This window comes from Symphalangus syndactylus, chromosome 2 (genome assembly GCF_028878055.3).
Source record: "Symphalangus syndactylus isolate Jambi chromosome 2, NHGRI_mSymSyn1-v2.1_pri, whole genome shotgun sequence".
In the NCBI taxonomy this organism is placed as follows: domain Eukaryota; kingdom Metazoa; phylum Chordata; class Mammalia; order Primates; family Hylobatidae; genus Symphalangus; species Symphalangus syndactylus.
In genome coordinates, this window is record NC_072424.2 from 65,860,055 (window position 1) to 65,879,535 (window position 19,481).

Below are 19,481 nucleotides of genomic sequence, written 5' to 3' on the forward strand. Positions count from 1 at the left end.
TATTCTGATCCCGAAAAAGAAATCGAGTCCTTCTCAATACATCCCAAATTGGATATTTTGGATAAGAAATTTTGAAACCAAGTCACACGAAAAGTATGTGAGGACTAAGAAGTCTAGTTTGGGGAAGGGTAAACATTATGTACGAAAAAGAAATGTCTTAGAAGAAAGCAGGCAGGGTAAGCGAGGAGGCTGAAGGGTCGCTCCATAAACTGAGGCAGAAGGAGCAGCCGACAGCAACGCCTACCGCACCCGGAAGGCTAAAGGAGGCGCCCTGGGCAGGGAACTTCCGGTTGCGGGGAAGGGCGGCGTCCTCTCCTAGGGACTTTCACGCGTTCCGTCTTGCACGCCTCGCAGCCCAGCTCCGCGCGAGTTCCAGGCGCTCAGCCCCGGAGCAGCGCCCAGGCAACAATTGAGGCGTCACGATTAGTCACGGGATTCGGAGCCGGGCGGCTACGGGCGGGGTGTCGCAGCTCTCTTCGACGTACCTGTCCTCAGGACCTGCGGCGGCGACTGCGCCTCGGACGGCCGTCGGGGCCGAGAACCATGAGCCCCAGAGGCACGAGCTGCTCCGCCGGGCTGCTGCTGACGGTCGGCTGGCTGCTCCTGGCGGGCCTCCAGTCCGCGAGCGGGACCAACGTCACCGCTGCCGTCCAGGATGCCGGCCTGGCCCAGGAAGGCGAGGGCGAGGAGGAGACGGATGACAACGACAGCGAAACCAAGGAGCACAACGCCCTTCCTGAAACCGAGGATGGTGAGGGCGGGAGCTCCCTTGGGGGGCACGCGGCGGCCCCTGTTGACGGAGCAAAGGCCTGCTGTTTGCCTGAGAACCATAATTATGTGTGTTAATGTCCAGAGAGCTCTCTCGCATACCTCAGCCCCGAGTTTGTCCCTTTCTTGCATCCTGTGGCCTTGAAGAAGAATGTGCTCATTCTCCCAGGCCACAGCAAGATACACAGATAAGCACGTATATAGAAATTGCTGTAGAAACACTTCTAAATATTGCTTTGGACAAGGAAAAAGATTTTTTTTAAGGGTGGGAGGTAGCCTTCCACCAAGAGGAATCATTTTGACTCCTCTTGCAGTCATTTTCCCTTCTCATAGTAGATTTTTTTTTCAAGTTCCAAGTTGCTTGATTTCCACATTTGCACTTGGGGTTGCAATGGAATTCAGAATCCCCCTTTACGACGATACATCTAGATAGACCAGTATGTGACAAAACTGCCCAGAAGCCCCATGGCAGCTTCCTGCAGCTCCTAGCCTTGAGCACCTCTGCATTGTGGTGTTTGATTGGTATGTGCAGCCTCGGACAAAGGAATGGAGCAGTAGAAAACACCTGTCAAGGGATCCAGCTAGTGGCTTTGTTAGATGCTACATATTAACCAAGGAACAATGAGCCCCCGCTTGGTACATACATTTGCTTTTTTTCTGCTGGCTCATTAAGCAATAAAACTTGACAGGCTGTTGTACATGTCATATTGATTAGTAACTCACATTCTAGCAGGTAGAAGGTCAGCAGCAGGTTTGCTGCCTTCTCAAGAAAGATTATTCCTTTCCCTTCTAAATGACCCAGCTGCGATTCTTTTAATATCGTTTGCATTCTCATATCTCTTCAGTCTATACATATCGAGTGACTGCTGTGTCTACCAGCCTTTCTTTTATTTCCTGATGGTGATCCTCAGCACCAGCAGAAAGAAATGAACTGTCTGAGGTTAACAGTGGGATCGAGGTTTGCACGGCCTTGTAACATTATACTACAGAGAGCTTAAAAAGATGCTTGACTTCGGAAATGTGAAAAAGAAAGATGACTAGGAAAGAAGAGAACACGTTTTAAAGCATAGTAGCTATTGCTTCATTCTCTTCTTTAAAGTAATTGAATTAACAATTTTAGTATTAAACTGGCCAAGAAATACTTCTAACTATAAAATGCTAACTATTATTTAGGCTAAACTCAGGCAACAAAGTTATAATGTCTTACATTCAAATTAAAATGTAGGTTAGTTACTTATTCTCTGAGTCTCAGTTTCCTCATCTACGGACTTCAAGGAATCCATGTACTTTCTGGGATTTTAATACATACTATTTCATGCATAAGTGCTTTTTCTTGGGGAGTGAGAGAATCCAAAACTTTAAACAATCTGAGGTGTTAGAGGTCTGAAAATTTCCAGAACCATTATTGAAATTTGCACTGTTCCCTTAACCCTCAGTGGATCAGTAGAAACAGTTATCCCCATTTACTATCCAGTGGACCTTTAATTTTTTTAGTCATTTAAAAATAATTTACAAATAAGAATAAAGGGATAGTGAAAACAACTTTGTTAGAAATTTCAAGAAGAATTTAAACATGGAAAAATTCAAATTTTTGTTCCATATATCCTAGTTTTGAAGGTGTATGTACCCTAATTGGGCAAAGTACTTTGAATGCAACTAAGTGCTCAACTGTTAAGCATGAATCTGGAATGCATTCATCATGTTAATACTGATTCCAGATTTTGAGTGCATCTTTAATAAATTCTAGCTTATTATTAATCTTGGTTCTTTTTGCACTTGTATTGTCAAAAAAACCAACACTTTTGAAAAGTACGAAGGCATATATTTTGTTGAAGAGAAAGCCATCTTTTCTTCATAATTGGAAAATATTTTCATCTTTAGATTTATAAACACCAACTAGAATGATTGGTCCAATGAATTTTACTCATTTCTACATAATCTTTTCTTTCAGTCACCTTTATATACATATCTTTCATCACAATATGTTCATTTACAAACCTTGGCAAATAAATGTTGGTGCATAAATGTTATAAAAAAAGGAAAGAATACTGTCCATATCCTTTTAACAAAACAGTATGGCACAAGTTATTGTCACATTATATTTCAGGATCAAATCTTTCCTGTTGTCAGGCTAACTACGTGATAATACCATATATTCTTTTCATCCCCAGAAATATAATGTGTACTCATCAATTCTTAAGTTAGAGAAAATTCATCTAGTATATTCATCCAAGATAATCATCTCTCATTGAGATTTTGCTTATACAATCAATTTCATCATCATCATTAGCATCTAAAGTGCTGTTATCTGTCTCTTTTCATCTTCTGATTCGTTCAATAATTGTGAAATGTTTTTCTCTGTCAGTTTTCTTCTCTTTGCCATTATGGGCAAAAAATGAAAAATTGAGAAATCTCAACTGTGTTCAATAAAAGCCAAAAATAGACTACAAAGAGGATACCTCTAGACTTCTTTTGTATCTTCTTGAAAGATGTTACAATACCTTGGGCAAAGCAATATGAAAACATGGGATGTTGTAAAATAGCTTGTGTTAGTGTAATTCTTTAACCATTACATTATTTTTCTAGGCAATTCCAATCATTCTTTCATTTTTAAATTTTAGTCATTTAAAAATGTAGTTGAAAATAATGAACAATACCATCATTATGGATGATGAAATATCACAATGTTTCAAGATAAAGAAAAATCATTAAGATATTAGATTTATGGCCAGGCGCGGTGGCTCATGCCTGTAATCCCAGTGCTTCGGGAGGCCAAGGTGGGCAGATCACAAGGTGGAGATCGAGAGCATCCTGGCTAACATGGTGAAACCCCGTCTCTACTAAAAATACAAAAAATTAGCCAGGCGTGGTGGCGGGTGCCTGTAGTTCCAGCTACTCAGGAGGCTGAGGCAGGAGAATGGCGTGAACCCAGGAGGTGGAGCTTGCAGTGAGCTGAGATTACGCCACTGCACTCCAGCCTGGGCAACAGAGTGAGACTGTCTTAAAAAAAAAAAGCTATTAGATTTATATCCTTATACTTTTGTTATACCTTGTACACACTTTAATATACCTTTTAAATATATCTTTTATACAGGTATACCCTTAGATTTATAAATAGGGGCCAATAGACCTACATAGTAATTGCAAAATAGAAAGTTGTAGTCTATACAATGGGTTTTATCCTATACAAATATAAGTATATGTTATTTTTGTCTTTGGAATACTTCTAATGAAGAATAGAAGTCATAAAATATCAACCTTTCAAATCAACTGTCAGAAACTGAAAAACTAAAATTGCACCCTGATGATATATACCAAAAGTTACCATGTGCTGTCCTGAACTGAAGAGAACATTTCAGGATCTGGCCACAACTAAAAGAACGAGATCATTATCCTCACCACTGTGGATGCCAGGCTGTTGTTAGTATAGTCTAAGACCCAGTAGATTTTTAGGGAAGCCTCTGCACATCTTCGACTCCTATTGAATTCACTATTGAACTCTCCATTCATTTTTAACTGTCCTGTCAAATTAAGACAACCCATAAAATAGTTTTGGACAGCTGGCTTTTCAGCTGTATGTGAAGGACTTTTTATTCCTACAAGGTTTCATTTTGTTAGATTTGCCCATTATTTCACCCTGTCATTTTTTTAGATCCAGATGTATCATCAAATATATTTGCTATCCTTTCTAGCTTTGCAGAATTCTGGATTCAGTCAGCGTGATAACAGCATCTTTTTCCAGGTCATTAATAAAAATGTTGAACAGGACAGAGCCCTGTGACACATCACTCCAACCATGTTGATACCAACTGGTTAATTAACAACTGTGGCCTTAGAGTTTAAACAGTTTCACATAAAACTACTGACATTCAGACCATATATTTTTTTACCACTCATAGGTTTATAACAAGAAATTTTGACAAATGCCACACTGAAATCCAGTTACATACAATTCCACTGACCCACCATTGTAGGATTCCCATTTTTAAAAAAAGTTACTGAGTAACCTAATGGACACTCAATACATCATAGAATATTAAAGCTGAAAGGGACTTTAGAGACTTTCTTATTTAGTCTCTTTTTTTTTTCTTTAAGGAAACAAGTTGGAAGAAATTGAACAACTCTCCCAAAGTAGAATGCCATTGACTAATGGTTTTTGAAAAAGGCTTATATTTAAAAGTAGTGCAGCACTCATTCTCTTAGCCGTGTTGTCTATGTTCAGGATTTGGCTTTTAGTTTGTGTCTCATAATGTGCCTGTAGAAGGTATCTAAGCATTCCACAATTCAAAATGGATCATCATGATAGTCTAAATCATTTATTTTTGTGAAAGAAATGACTTAAAGTCAATATTGATTTACTTATGTGCATCGGGTGCTTACTGAGTATTCAAGATACTATACTGGGGCTGGGCACAATGGCTTATTCCTGTAATCCCAGCACTTTGGGAGATTGAGGCTGGTGGATCACTTGAGGTCAGGAGTTTGTGACCAGCCTGGCCAACATGGTGAAACCCCGTCTCTACTGAAAATACAAAAATTAGCTGGGCGTGGTGCCGTGTGCCTGTAGTCCCAGCTACTCAGGAGGCTGAAGCAGAAGAATCACTTGTGCCTTGGAGGCGGAGGTTGCAGTGAGCCGGGATCGTGCCACTGCACTCCAGCCTGGGCAACAGAGCAAGACTCTCGCAGAAAAACAAAAACAAAAAACTATATTTGGTGCTCGTAAGTACAGAATAATAGTGTTTATGAAGCTATTTTGAGATTTTACAGTTATCAAAATAGAAAAAAAGCATTATATTAAATTAATAAGTACAAAATGGGTTTAAATTGGGTAATTATATCTTAAGTATGTTTGTAGTACTAAACAATTTATAGAATGCTTTCACACACATTATCCTTATTTAATTCTTACAGCAATCAAATGAGATGGATTTTCCTTTCCAAATTTTGCAGAAGGGTTAACTAAGCCTGACAGCATTTAATTAAATTTGCTCAAATGCAAACAGCTAATTAGTGATAGAAGCAGCTCTTTGGACTCCAGTTCGATGTGTTTTCCATGTGATTTGTTGTCCTAGGGTACAATGCCTTTTAAAAGTCATCTTCTAACATCTCACTTTATATTTTTTCTATTGAGATTTTCATCCTAATTTGAGCTGAAGAATTGCTCATATACTATAGCTAGTGGAATTCTATGCTAAACTTCAAATGATTAGAAAAAGAGAAACATATGATTTAGAACCAACAACACTTAATTTCTTAAATAGTGATATATTCCTATACTAACCTGGTAACATGTTGAAATAAATTCTTAGAAATATTTAAATTTACCATCTTAACCTAGGAAATGAGTAGAACTAATCTATAACTTTTATCATTTTAATGAACACTGGTTAAGGGCTTCTTTTTGAATGGAAATTATACACTAAATTTTGGAAAATAGAGAATAGAAAACATTGGTTTTTACAACAGATAGGCCTTTGTGTGTTTTTCTGAGACCCTCTATCAAGTTTTGACTCACTATATATCAACTGATGAAAAACATTTTTAAGGTATATACAAAGTTTAAATATAAACCTTCCTATTAGGTTATTTCCTAATTTAATGGACTTCTTTAGAGGTTTGAGACTCTTTTGAATTGGACAATAACAGTACTCAGAATGGCATTGTTTTCTGATTTAAATGGAAAACTTAAAAAATGTCTGCTGCCCATATCATACACCTATCTTTCATCTCCAAGTAAAAGGTGTTTCACTTAGAAAAGTTTTCATATGATTAAATAATGTATCTTTACCCTTTATGTTTAGTTTCAAATGGGAATGTCGTCAAAGAAGTAGAATTCGGAATGTGCACCGTTACATGTGGTAAGTAGCTTGGAGCAGATGAATAAACCATGTTGTAATTTGCGGGGGAGGAAAGGTAAAAGCAGATAGTGTGCAACTTTGTATTTGTAACTTGTATACTTTCATGCATCTCTCATGGATTTTTATTTCTAATAACTATAATGTATACACAAAACTCAGGGTGATTGCTTTAAACTGTAAGATATTTTCAGTTTATAATCTCTAAATCTTATTTTAACCTAGGAAATGAGTAGAACTAATCTATAACTTTTATCATTTTAGCTCCCTATTTTTTTTTTTTTGGCACATAAACTGCCTTCACCAAAGTAAAACTTTCTCTATCTCACAGATGTTCAGAAGATGAAAGATTTTCCAATGCGTCTCACAGATGTCTTCCCACATATTGTGTTGGCAAATTTATCAAGAATTTGCTTATTTGTAATAGTCCATTCTAAATTCTACATTTCTCCAATTTGCGTGTCATGTTTTGGAGAAAAGATGTATTGGCTTTGTGAGGAGGATAATATTCAAAGAATATGACTTAGTCTGATCATTCCGTGGATAGAAATTGGACATAAAATTTCTCTAACAAGTTTACAATGAAGTCGATGCTGCTAGTTAGAGGACCATCCTTTGAGAAACAATGCTATAGACCAGGGTACTGAGAAGACCATATATAATTCACAATCAAATTAAATTTCTTCTAAATAGAATCTGCCTTGGAAAGAAAATAGTGATGAGAGGGAAAAGGGGACAATTATCAGAGGATAAGAAGACAAAATCCATTCAGATCTAGATCAGAATGAATTTTGCAGGGGTGGCGGTGTCAAAAATTACACCTGAATTGTTTTTATTTGGAGAAGCTTTTTAAAATTGTGGTACAATATACCCAACATAAAACTTACCATTTTAGCCATTTTTAAATGTACAAGTCCGTGGACTTAAGCATATTCACATTCTTGTGCAACCATCACAACTGCCCATCTCGAGAACTTTTTTATTATGTCAAACTAAAATGCCCATTAAACACTAATTTCCCGTTTCCCCCTCCTCCCAGCTCCTGGCAACCACTATTCTTTCTATCTCTTAAAATTGTTTTAACCTGTTTTTTTTTTTTTTTACCTTAATTTCTTAGTAAGTCAGAGTCATAAAATGAGAGAAATCCATGTAGTAAGCCTGCAATTATTTGTGGTTTACATCTTTGTTTAGCTGCTAACTTCAGAAATTTTCACTGGTAAAGAATTATTTTTATGACAGTTCGAGTAATTGCCATTGTTTTCTATTATTTAAAGACAAGTTTAGAAATTGTATTCACTCAAATGATTATTTTTTAAAAATTATTTGCCTACTATGTGCCAGGCATCATTATAGATGCTAGGGATGTGAGCAGACAAGGCAGACAGAACTCTCTGCCCCCAAGCAATGTATAGTTTAGTAAGAGCAGACACATAATATGTAAAACATGTAATGTATCAGATGGTAATAAGTTATAAGGAAAAAATAAACTAGAAAAAGCAATATTTCATGCTGAAAATGTTAAAAACCTTTCAATGTGAACTAGAAGAGAAAAATGCCTTGATGAAAATTCTGTTAAACTTCTGAAACAGTATTTTAGCAGTCAAAAAGTTTGCTTTTATATCCAGGCAGATTTTTAGGTGTTACTTGGTATTACAGAAAATCCCACACCTACATGCATCTCAGTGAACTGTATTTAGCTAAATAAATAAATACATAAAATACCTGCTTTAGGCCGGGCGCGGTGGCTCACGCCCTGTAATCCCAGCACTTTGGGAGGCCAAGGCGGGTGGATCACAAGGTCCAGAGATCGAGGCCGTCCTGGCCAACATGGTGAAACCCCATCTCTACTAAAAATACAGAAAAATTAGCTGGGCGCGGTGGCACATACATGTAGTCCCAGCTACTTGGGAGGCTAAGGCAGGAGAATTGCTTGAAGCCGGGAGGCGGAGGTTGCAGTGAACTGAGATGGCACCACTGCACTCCAGCCTGGTGACAAAGCGAGACTCCATCTCAAAAACAAAACAGAACAACAAAAAAAACCTGCTTTAAAAATATTAACAATAGCATGTTAATTACTTCAGAATTAAGGCTGTGCTTCTGAAGACGCTTTCAGGTTGGCCATGGTGGCTCACGCCTGTAATCCCAGCACTTTGGGAGGCTGAGGCTGGCAGACCACCAGGTCAGGAGTTCGAGACCAGCCTGACCAACATGGTGAAACCCTGTCTCTACTAAAAATACAAAAATTAGCTGGGCGTGGTGGCACGCGCCTGTAATCCCAGCTGTTCAGAAGGCTGAGGCAGGAGAATTGCTTGAACCCGGGAGGTGGAGGTTGCAGTGAGCTGAGATCACGCCACTGCACTCTAGCCTCTGCGACAGAGCAAGACTCCGTCTCGAAAAAAAAAAAAATCTTTCATAAACTCAAGTGGAGCCGTACTTCAACCATTCTCAGCCATCATCTCTCTTAACCAAAGACCTTCTTCCTTCCATCCTTCCATTTTCTTGTTTCATATGTAGCCTTCTCCCTTACTATTCAAAGTGCGGTCCACAGACTGCATGAGTATCACCTGGGAGCTTGTTAGAAATGCAGAATCTCAAACCCATTCAAGAACAGCTAACCAAAATTTGCGTTTTCGTAAGATCTCCAGCTGACTTGCATGCACTGTCAAGTTTGAGAAGCAGTTATAAGACACCTCTAGTCATCAACTTTCCTTTGCCCTCTAAGATAACATCTTAGACGGGCTGGAAGAGGAAATCTGGTAGTTAAGGAAATAAAAATGGACTCTTTCTTAGCCTGTCTTAACATGGGACACGGTTCAACATGTAGCTAATTCCACATTTTGTTATTCTCTCAATTGTGGTGATGTGAGGCAAACTCTGGAATTCTGAGATCAGTTAGGAAAGTTAATTTCTTGTTACAAAAAGTGTGACAATCTAAAGAGAGCATCTTGTTGGAAATGGAGATTTGGTCAGTAATAGGTTGCCCTCTCTATATTTAATACAGACATTTTATGAATCTAAATATTTAAAGGCATCATTTATGCTAAAATGTGATTTTTTTATTTTCCTCCAGAAACTTTCCCCATGCTTCCCCAAAAAGTTCCATGGTCAAATAAATTTGGGAAATATTGTATACCACTGTATTCCATCAAATCCACGAATTTATGGACTGTAAGACGTACATTTTATGTACTCTAAAAAGGAAAAATACTGCCAATTAATTTATGATATGTTATCAATTGTAAATGTATTCTGATTTTAGAGATGTTAAAATGTAAAAATTTTACATCTTAGATCAATGCAAATGTACACAATAGCATGTTAATTTACTAGCATATTAAAAGTTCCCTCAAAATTCCGTAGTAAAGCGGTCCCTTTAATTTCATTTGATGTACCATTTTCAAATGTGTATAATCATGGAATCCTTTTTCTTATGGTAATCAGAGGAACTAGTGTTTCACATAACTCACTCCAGAAAATGCTGTTTTAGGAAATAATTCAAAATGAAGAGCCAAAAAAATTTTAAGTGTTATCATTCTGAATTTAGGAACTTAATTTCTGAAATTAGAAGAAAAGTCTTAAGACCTAGGTGGGAAAGTGAAGACACTCTGGAATCAGTTTTTTATTTAACATTTGCCTTTTTAAATTTTAAACCAAAGGTATTGGTGTTAGAGAAGTTATATTAACAAATGGATGCCCTGGTGGTGAATCCAAGTGTGTTGTACGGGTAGAAGAATGCCGTGGACCAATAGATTGTGGCTGTGAGTTGAATTATGTATTGGAGGGAGACTGTGGGCAAGAGTTTACTCTGGGGAAATGTTTTTCACCTCAGGTTGCCACTGAGTAGAAGGAGGCAACCAGTTGACATACTGAAAGGAAATCATAAAATTTTAAATTCCACTTCTTTAAACAGTTATAGTTCTGAGCAACTTTCTGATTTTGCTTCACATTTTTTTCAGAGACATCTAAAATTGAACATATATTCTCTATAATACACTGGAGGCTTACTGTATGTAGAGTCTATATTTGAGGCTGTCCTGCAGCGAAATGCTTTTGATGCTTTAGTCATGGCATTTTGTCAGTAGATTGGTAAACTTTAAATTGGGAACTTTGACAGCTGTTCCATATCACATTATGCTGTTCTGAAATTTCAGTATCTCTAATGGGAGTCCCTAACCAGTACATTGGAAGCCACTAATAGATCTCATAGTTTAGTCTAACAGATCACTAGGTCAATTACAACTTATTCTGCATAAGGAGCAGAGAGCCATGGTGTCTCCTCACCTGCTTCTTTTGGTGACTTTATCTTTGCACCTATCAGTCTTCTGTTCCTCTACACTCAAACTCCCAATTACGTTTGATAACTTCCAGCCTATAGTTGATTTTTAAAACTGGAGGTTGCTTTTTAAAGTAGTATTGTGACACCTGTAATCTTAGCACTTTGGGAGGCTGAGGTAGGAGGATCACTTGAGCTCAGGAGTTTGAGACCAGGCTGGGCAACATGGTGAAACCTCCATCTCTACAAATTTTTGTTTTTAATTAGCCAGGCATAGTGGCATGTGCATGTAGTTCCAGCCACTTGAGAGGCTGAGGTGGGAGGATGGCTTGAGCCCAGGAGGCAGAGGTTGAAGTGAGCCAAGATCATGCCACTGCACTCCAGTCTGGGCAACAGAACCAGATCCTGTCTCAGGAAAAAAAAAAAAAAAAAGTAGTGTCGTGTATAAAGCAATTTATAATGCCCAATGGTATTTATGTGCTTAATTTTTTTTCAGGGGGTAAACCAATTTCAGAAAGTCTTGAAAGTGTTAGACTGGCATGTATTCACACATCTCCTTTAAATCGTTTCAAATATATGTGGAAACTTCTAAGGCCAGACCAAGTGAGTAATGAATGGATATAACCTGGTGCTTTCTAGTGAATGATAAAATTTGTTTCTCAGTTCTGATGGCTTTCAGAAAACTTTCTTTTTAAAACCAGTTTGCCAAAATGAAGTTAAGAATTACACAACTTTATTATTTTGGAATTTTAAAATTTTCATTATTTACTAGGACGAAACTTTACATATGTCTAAGGGCCAGCTATAACCAGAACTTTAAAACGTCCATTTTATGCAAAGTATTCCATTTCAGAAGCAAGGTTTTCATTGGCTTATATAGGAGTTGTATAATGATAACAGTGGCTAACATTAATTAAGGGTTTATTAAGAGCCTTTTTTAATCCATATAACAATTCTGTGAGGTAATCACTATCATTATACCCATTTTTACAAGTAAGTAACTAACTTGTCCACAGTCACACAGGCAGGAAGTGGTAGGGTTGGGATTTGAAGTCTGGATTGTGTGACTGAAAATCCATGTAGATCATTAATTACTAAACTAGGCTAAGAGAGACAGTAACCCTCCTTTCCTTAAGGGAAATAAATTGTTTCCTGGTAAGTGTACATGAAGAATGTTAATACTTTGTTATTTTTTTCTTTCTAAATAGCAATCCATTGTACTTGTAAATGATTCAGCAATCCTAGAAGTACACAGGGAAAGTCACCCCTTGGCTTTCGAGTGTGACACACTGGATAATAATGAAATAGTAGCAACTATTAAATTCACAGTCTATACGAGCAGTGGTAAGTGTCCAGCAATGTCTTGGTTTGCTTATATGCCAAACTTTAAAGAGCATTAAAATCACTTAGAGGCTTGTTAAAATACCAATCTCTAGCCCTACCCCCAGAGTTTCTGATTCAGTAGATCTGGGATGGGACTGGAATAAGAATTTCCATTTCTAACAAGTTTCCCTGTTGCTGCTGGTCCAGAGACCACACTTTGAGAACCACTGGTTTACATCATTTAGACTTTTCTACAAGATACTACTTAATTTCTTTTTTACAAAGTAGTCACAATTTCCTCACTTTGGGAAACTGGTGTATTTCTTAAGAATCTTCAGAGAACAGTCCTCTAACTTGAATTATATTCTTGCTTTTACTTTCATTATAAAAGTGAAAATGGATAAATGGAATTCTCATGGATGCTTATGAAAATTTTCATTCAGTAAAATAAATAAAATTAAGAAATACGATGTCAAAGTATGTCTCTTTAAAAATTATATATTTGAAGCAAATGTTTTTTGATGAAGCACTAATACAGTTCTCAAAAATATATATATCACAAAATGCAAATGTTGTCCTGAATGTCATTTTACATATTAGAAACCATATTTTCCTTGTGACATAGATCCATTTGCTTATATTCAATTTAATCTATGATGGCTTACATATCCGGGTAATTATTTCCTTTTGTTCAGCTGCTCTTAACTGTTTTAATTGTTGTTATCAACTTTGTTGTTAGGGATGTGGGGACTTGGTCACAAGTTCTTTTGAGAATCCTATCAAGGCTCAGGATCCTTTTTCCAGAAAAATGTCCACATACACGAATATGCCAAAAGTTACATGTAATTTTAAAGGAGTTTTTCGACTTCTTGAAGCTATTTCTGAACACGAAGAGCTTCTGCTGTAGAGATACCACACAACATAACCATTTTATTGAAATGAAAACAGGTTAAAATATTTTAGGGTGATTTTAAAAAATAAACTACTATTTAAACTTTCTTTGATGTGCTGTTTAATGAGTTTAGAAACATCTTCGTGGTGAAAGCTAATAATCTGATTCCTCTATTGGATATCAGGTGTTGTTAAAAGGATAATTTTCAATAAAGTTCTAAAAAAGGCAAGAGAATAAAAACACCATTCAACTAAAAAATATCTCAACTAGCCCTCATTCATGATATTAAAGGTGTGTGGAGCCATTCTCAGTCTTTGTCCCTACTATCCCGTCCCTGTTAGGACAATTCAGTGTGGTTAGCTCCTCTCATATTTAGAAGGGAGCATGCATTTGGTAATGTATATGTTAAAGGCTGGAGCACAGACCCTAAAATGTCAGGCCTTTATTGAGACAAAGTTAACTTCTCTCTCTCATAGCAGCAGTCCAGGAATGGTGGGATAGCTCTGCCATCTCAGTATGTGCACTGATTGAATGACAAAATATTTTTAGAACACTCCAGTATCTATTAATTTCTTTAAACATGACAATTGGGTACACCACTGCAACAGACCCCTTTGGCTGATTAGAAATCAAACAAATGTTTTGGCTAGAAATGTCTACACAATATGGTACTAGCATGAAACAAATATGTAATTGAGATATTTTTAGGGTAAAAATGGTTTCCCTAGTGAAAAATTCTCATCCATTCACTTAAATATCAGATTTTTCACTCCCACAATAGTTGTCTTTCATAAATAGGCATTGTTAAAAAAGATACTTTGAAGTACTCAGAATGTGACTATATTTGGAAATAGGATTTTTTGCAGATGTAATTAGTTAAGATGAGGTTGTACTAGAGCAGAGTGGGCCTTTAATCCAATATCACTGGTGCCCTCATAAGAAGAGGAATATTTGGGCATGCTTGTGCGCACACACACACACACACAAACACAGACGGAGAGTGGGGCGGGGAATGCCAGGTGAAGACACAGAGAGACAGACATAGGGAGAAGACAGCCATGTGAAAATGGAGACAAAAATTGGAGTTATGCTACCAGAATCCAAGGAATGTCTGAGCCTACCAGAAGCTGAGAAGCTGTAAGAGACAAGGAAGGATCCTCCCCAAGAACCTTCAGTGGGAGCATGGCTCGGCCAGCACGTTGTTTTCAGACTTCTAGCCTCCCAAACTGTGAGACAATACGTTTCTGTTGTTTTCAAGTCACCCAGTTTGTGGTACTTTGTTGTGGTGGTCCTAGGAAACTAGTAAGCACATAAGTTTAGTTTATCTAAAAGTTGACAGCATCAAATTTAGCCTATTTTTCATTAAATATTTCAATAGGAAAGTGAGCCTATTTTTTTCATTACCTGTAAAAATAGTCTAGGTGACCCTTGCAAGACTACTGTTGTAATAAATAAAATCTTCATGTCCCTCACTCTCCACGCTCTCTCAGCTAACATTGCAGAGTAATGGATAAATGAAATTTGCATTTCTCCTTGTCAGGTTTCAGTTCTGAAAGGTGTTTTTTATTTAAGTTTCCAAAATGCCACCACTTGTGTAAATCTAAAGTTATTTTGAAATAAAAAGATTTTTAAAAATCCAACAATGTTGGAACATAAATATAGATGTACTTTCTGTAGGATACTTGGAACTATTTAGCGAGATCCCTAACGTGAGTTTATAGCTCTAGAATTACTAGGCAAAATGGAAACTTATACTCCATGATGTCTAACAGATAGGGAAACAAATCTAGAAAAATAAGCAGTTGAGATTGCTCATATGGAAGACTACTTCTGACAGAGTGGTACTTATCAAAATCAAAATATTTAAATAGTCAAAATATACCTTGTACAAATTAAACCTCCCTGGGCCTTGGTTTACTTATCTGCATAATGCAATAGTTGGATCAGATGATCTCTGTAGTTCTTTCTTCCACGAATCTTTTATGATTACAGAATTTGGGGACATAAAAGAGCTACAATAAAGCTATATAATTCACAAAGTAAGTAATATTCTATGTTAGTTGGCTTTTTACCAGTTTACAATGTAGCAATACTATAATACACATGGTAGGTTGGCTTTGTCTCTTTAATAACCTTATTTGCTGAAAGAGCAGAGAGATATGGGAGAGAATGCTTGAGGTAAGAGTGGTGCATGAGGTGGGTACAGTGGTGTGTGCCTGTAATACTAGCTACTTGGGAGGCTGAGGTGGGAGGATCACTTGAGCCCAGGAGTTCAAGGCCAGCCTGGGCAATATAGCAAGATCCCATTTCCTAAAGAGAGAGGGGTCGGCGTATGTGGATATGTGTATAGAAAACAATGAGCTTCAATTCCTTTCTTATAGCAAATATAAAAATTAAAGGGGTATCATAGTCTTAAGTGTAAAAGCTAAACCCATAAAATTTTAGGAAAGAAATGTAGGAGAATATTTGCATGATTCAGGAGTAGGCAAAGTTTTCTTAGACATAATTCAGAAAACAATCACCATAAAAGGAAACATTGAATAAATCAGACTGCATCAAAATTAAAAACTTCAGCTCATTAACAAAAATCATTAGGATAATGAATAGGCAAGCCAAAATCTGGTAGAAAACATTTATAAAACATGTACAGTCAGTACAATCAATTTGAGAAAGTTCTCATGGTTTCTTAGACAGCTAAACACACGTCTGTCGACCCTACGACCCAGCAATTCTATTATTAGACATTTAGCCAAAAATTAAGATATATATTCACAAAATGACTTGTATAAGAATGTTCATGGCAGCTTTATTTATAGTATCTCAAAACTGGAGCAGCCTAGATATCCATCAGTAGGAGGATGAGTAAACAAATTGTGGAGTATACCTCGTAATAAAAAAATGATAGTTGCATATAACAGTATGGGTGAATTTCTAAAACATTGTTCTAAGTAAACAAATCTTTACACAAGAGATTACCTAGTGTGTGTTTCCATTTATATGTAGTTCTAGAATAGTCAGAGCTAATCTATGGTGGAAAAGAAAATCAGGATACTTGTTGCCTCTGGAGGATGAGGAAGGAGTTAATTAGGAAGAGGCTCAAGGGAACTTTCTGGGGTATAGTAATATTCTATATCTTGACTAGCATTTAGTTACATATATGAGTTTGCCTTTGTCAAAACTAAGCAAATGTACATTTAAAATCTTTGTGCAATTCTTTGTGTGAAAATTTTAATTCAAAGAAAAAACTAATATTAAACTCCAGTTAACGATATGCTTGCTGAAAAATTTTTGGGGAAGCGTACTGACATTTGCAAATTATATTGAAATGCATAAAAAATATGATGGATTAATGAATTGATAGAGGAATGGATAGATGAATTTTAAAATATTAATGGTAGTATTTAGATGGTGGTAATATAGGCTGTTCGTTGTCAAATTCTTTTAACTTTTTTGCATGTTTGAAAAGGACATTTCAAACATGCAGAGCAAGATCATTAATAATTTTCTCTGCACTAAGTATTTCTTTATGTTTATAGAGTTGTTCTTCAAATATAAACTTTTAAGTTAGATATCCATTTCCTTTTCCTCAGTAGTAATACTCATTAGGTTTGTGTGTTTTCTCTAGAATTGCAGATGAGAAGATCAAGCCTACCAGCCACAGATGCAGCCTTAATTCTTGTGCTGACCATAGGAGTCATTATCTGTGTATTTATAATCTTCTTATTGATCTTCATAATCATAAATTGGTAGGTGAACAGCAGAATGCATCATCACCCTTGATTGACATCCTCCTCTTCTTCCCCCTCCTCATCCAGTGAATTGCAAAGCCCTGTCTGTGATGTCTCCTACATGTTGCCTTGAAACTGTCCATCTCCTTTCATTACTCCTGTGACTGCCCTAGTTCAGGCTACCCCGTCTCTTTATGTAGATGCTTTTTAAAACAATCTCATGACTTGCTTCTCCAACTATGAGAGAGCTTTTAAATGCGATTTTTATAATTTTATGTGGTAATTGCTTTAAAAAGTTTTATTTAATGAATATTTGTGTTGTCCAGTTGCGGTTCTCTCAACTCTAAAACTTGGTTATTGTAACCTACTAATTCATTTGTATGACAATATTTATAATACCTACATGAGTAGTACACCCTGGTAAGTCTGAGGGCTCATATACTATCGATTTGTAGCTGATGCATCACAAACTAAAAATGAATAATGAATACAAAGGCACTTCTTAGAGAAGAGGTAATATATATGTTTTATATATATACATATATCATTATAAAATATATGTACATATATTGTATATACAATATACATATATCTTCTATGTATAGATAATGTATATACAATATACATATATCATATATAGGTCATATATATGTACCAAATATGTATATAGTATATATTATTTATATATAATATATAATATACATGAGTATATAATATATGGGTTATATTATATATGTAGATATATGTATGTATAACATATCTATTACCTCATATCTAAGAAGTGCCTTTTTATTATTTTTAGTTTGTGATGCATATATATTACATATGATTGTGTATACATCACATATATATGTAGTATGTATGTATATGAGCCCTCAGGCTTACCAGGGTGTAATACTCATGTAACTATTATAAATATCATCATATATATTACATATGTATATTTATACCATGTATACACATATATATTTGAACCATATATGTATACAAACATGCGTATTATGTATGTACATACATATACATATATGTATGTATGTGTATACATATATAGACACATGTATGTAATATATATGTATCACAGACTAAAAATAATGAATAAAAAACACTTATTAGAGAAGAGGTAATATATTATATATTATATTTACATGCATGTATATATAATACATAGCATATATATTATATACACATATATTATATATACATATAGTACATACATATGACTTGCATACAGTATATATACTATATTTACATATAAAATATATATACCATATATACATATATACTATATGTACACATATAATATATATACTATATGTACACATATAATATATACACTATATGTACACATATAATATATACACTATATGTACACATATAATATATATACTATATATACATATATATTATATATTACTTCTTCTTTAAGAAGTGCCTTTTTATTCATTGTTCATTTTTAGTTTATGATGCATCAGCTGGATGCAACATCACAATGAATTGGCTGGAAAATGATTTTGTTAAGTATTGTAGGAAATCCACTGAGGACTTTAAGCAAAAAAAACTGTTTTCATAAAATTCTCCAAAAGAATTATTTTTTTGAGTATGTCCCAGACCCCCCACCCCTGTAAAAGTGTTTTTAAAAATCAGCCTTCTAATTTTTTTTCCTGAGTAAGTATAGTCATGTAACCTTAGTGTAGATGCTGAACATTTTTGAATAGTAATTTTTATCATTATAATTTTTTAAAATTGTATTCTTTATTGAGATAAAATTTGAATATAAAATTTATCATTTTTACCATTTTAAAGTATACAGTTCAGTAGTCACAAATACATTTATATTCTTTTTCTTTCCTTTATAATATACCTGTAATATAGCTGTAATGTAATGTACCTGTAATATATATACAGGTACAAATATATATACAGGTTATATATATTTGTACCATATATAATATATACATACAGGTAATACACACACACACACACACACACACACATATATATTTCTATACATAGAAAATATAGAAATCTATTCAGTTTTGGTTTTCACTTCATATGGTGGTTTTGGTTTTTGTTTTTTCTTCCAGGGCAGCAGTCAAGGCTTTCTGGGGGGCAAAAGGCTCTACACCTGAGGCACAATCCGAGCAGAGTTCTGTGAGATACAAAGATTCAACTTCTCTTGACCAATTACCAACAGAAATGCCTGGTGAAGATGATGCTTTAAGTGAATGGAATGAATGACGTTTGAATGATATATAGCAAACCAAAGGATATTACAGAATATTAGATTCATTATTATAAAAATAAAATATACCTTGAAATACTTTAATAATGTTGCAATGGATTGCCACAGCGTGAAGGAAATGCAATGTGGGGATAGGACTGTTTTATCAGTGCATTTTTCCAGTACAGTTGTCAAATATTATTTTAATTTGTTCTCAACACTTATTTCAGGTAATAGCTTGGGAATATTTATCTAAAGGTACCCCCAACAAATCTTCTAAGTGCATTTTTGATCACTTTGATAACTTCTTAGGTGATTTGCCTGTTTTGTCTTAAATAAGAACAATGTAATATAGAAATGCTTTACATATTAGACTTTCTCTCCCCTGGAAGCACTGGGTTGAACTTGCTAAAGCAAGTCA

The 19,481-nt window shown here is 35.6% G+C and overlaps 1 protein-coding gene across 1 annotated transcript; it reads left to right on the forward strand.

The window, feature by feature from the left end:
- The first annotated feature begins 325 nt into the window (after positions 1-325).
- Positions 326-19,168, forward strand: SPACA1 (sperm acrosome associated 1). Its single transcript, XM_055243369.2, has 7 exons — positions 326-751; positions 6,570-6,626; positions 10,280-10,381; positions 11,393-11,499; positions 12,105-12,240; positions 16,737-16,857; positions 18,924-19,168. Exons 1-7 carry the CDS (start codon positions 544-546, stop codon positions 19,075-19,077), a joined length of 885 nt encoding a protein of 294 aa, XP_055099344.1. The 5' UTR covers positions 326-543; the 3' UTR covers positions 19,078-19,168.
- Positions 19,169-19,481: the final 313 nt, after the last annotated feature.

What these genes read in the sequence shown, in the direction of transcription:
- SPACA1 (XM_055243369.2), top strand. Translation starts at nt 544, where the DNA reads ATGAGCCCCAGAGGCACGAGCTGCTCCGCCGGGCTGCTGCTGACGGTC. An exon ending in CCTTCCTGAAACCGAGGATG is followed by an intron (nt 752 to 6,569) that starts GTGAGGGCGGGA and finishes CTTTATGTTTAG; the next exon opens with TTTCAAATGGGAATGTCGTC. An exon ending in AATGTGCACCGTTACATGTG is followed by an intron (nt 6,627 to 10,279) that starts GTAAGTAGCTTG and finishes TTTAAACCAAAG; the next exon opens with GTATTGGTGTTAGAGAAGTT.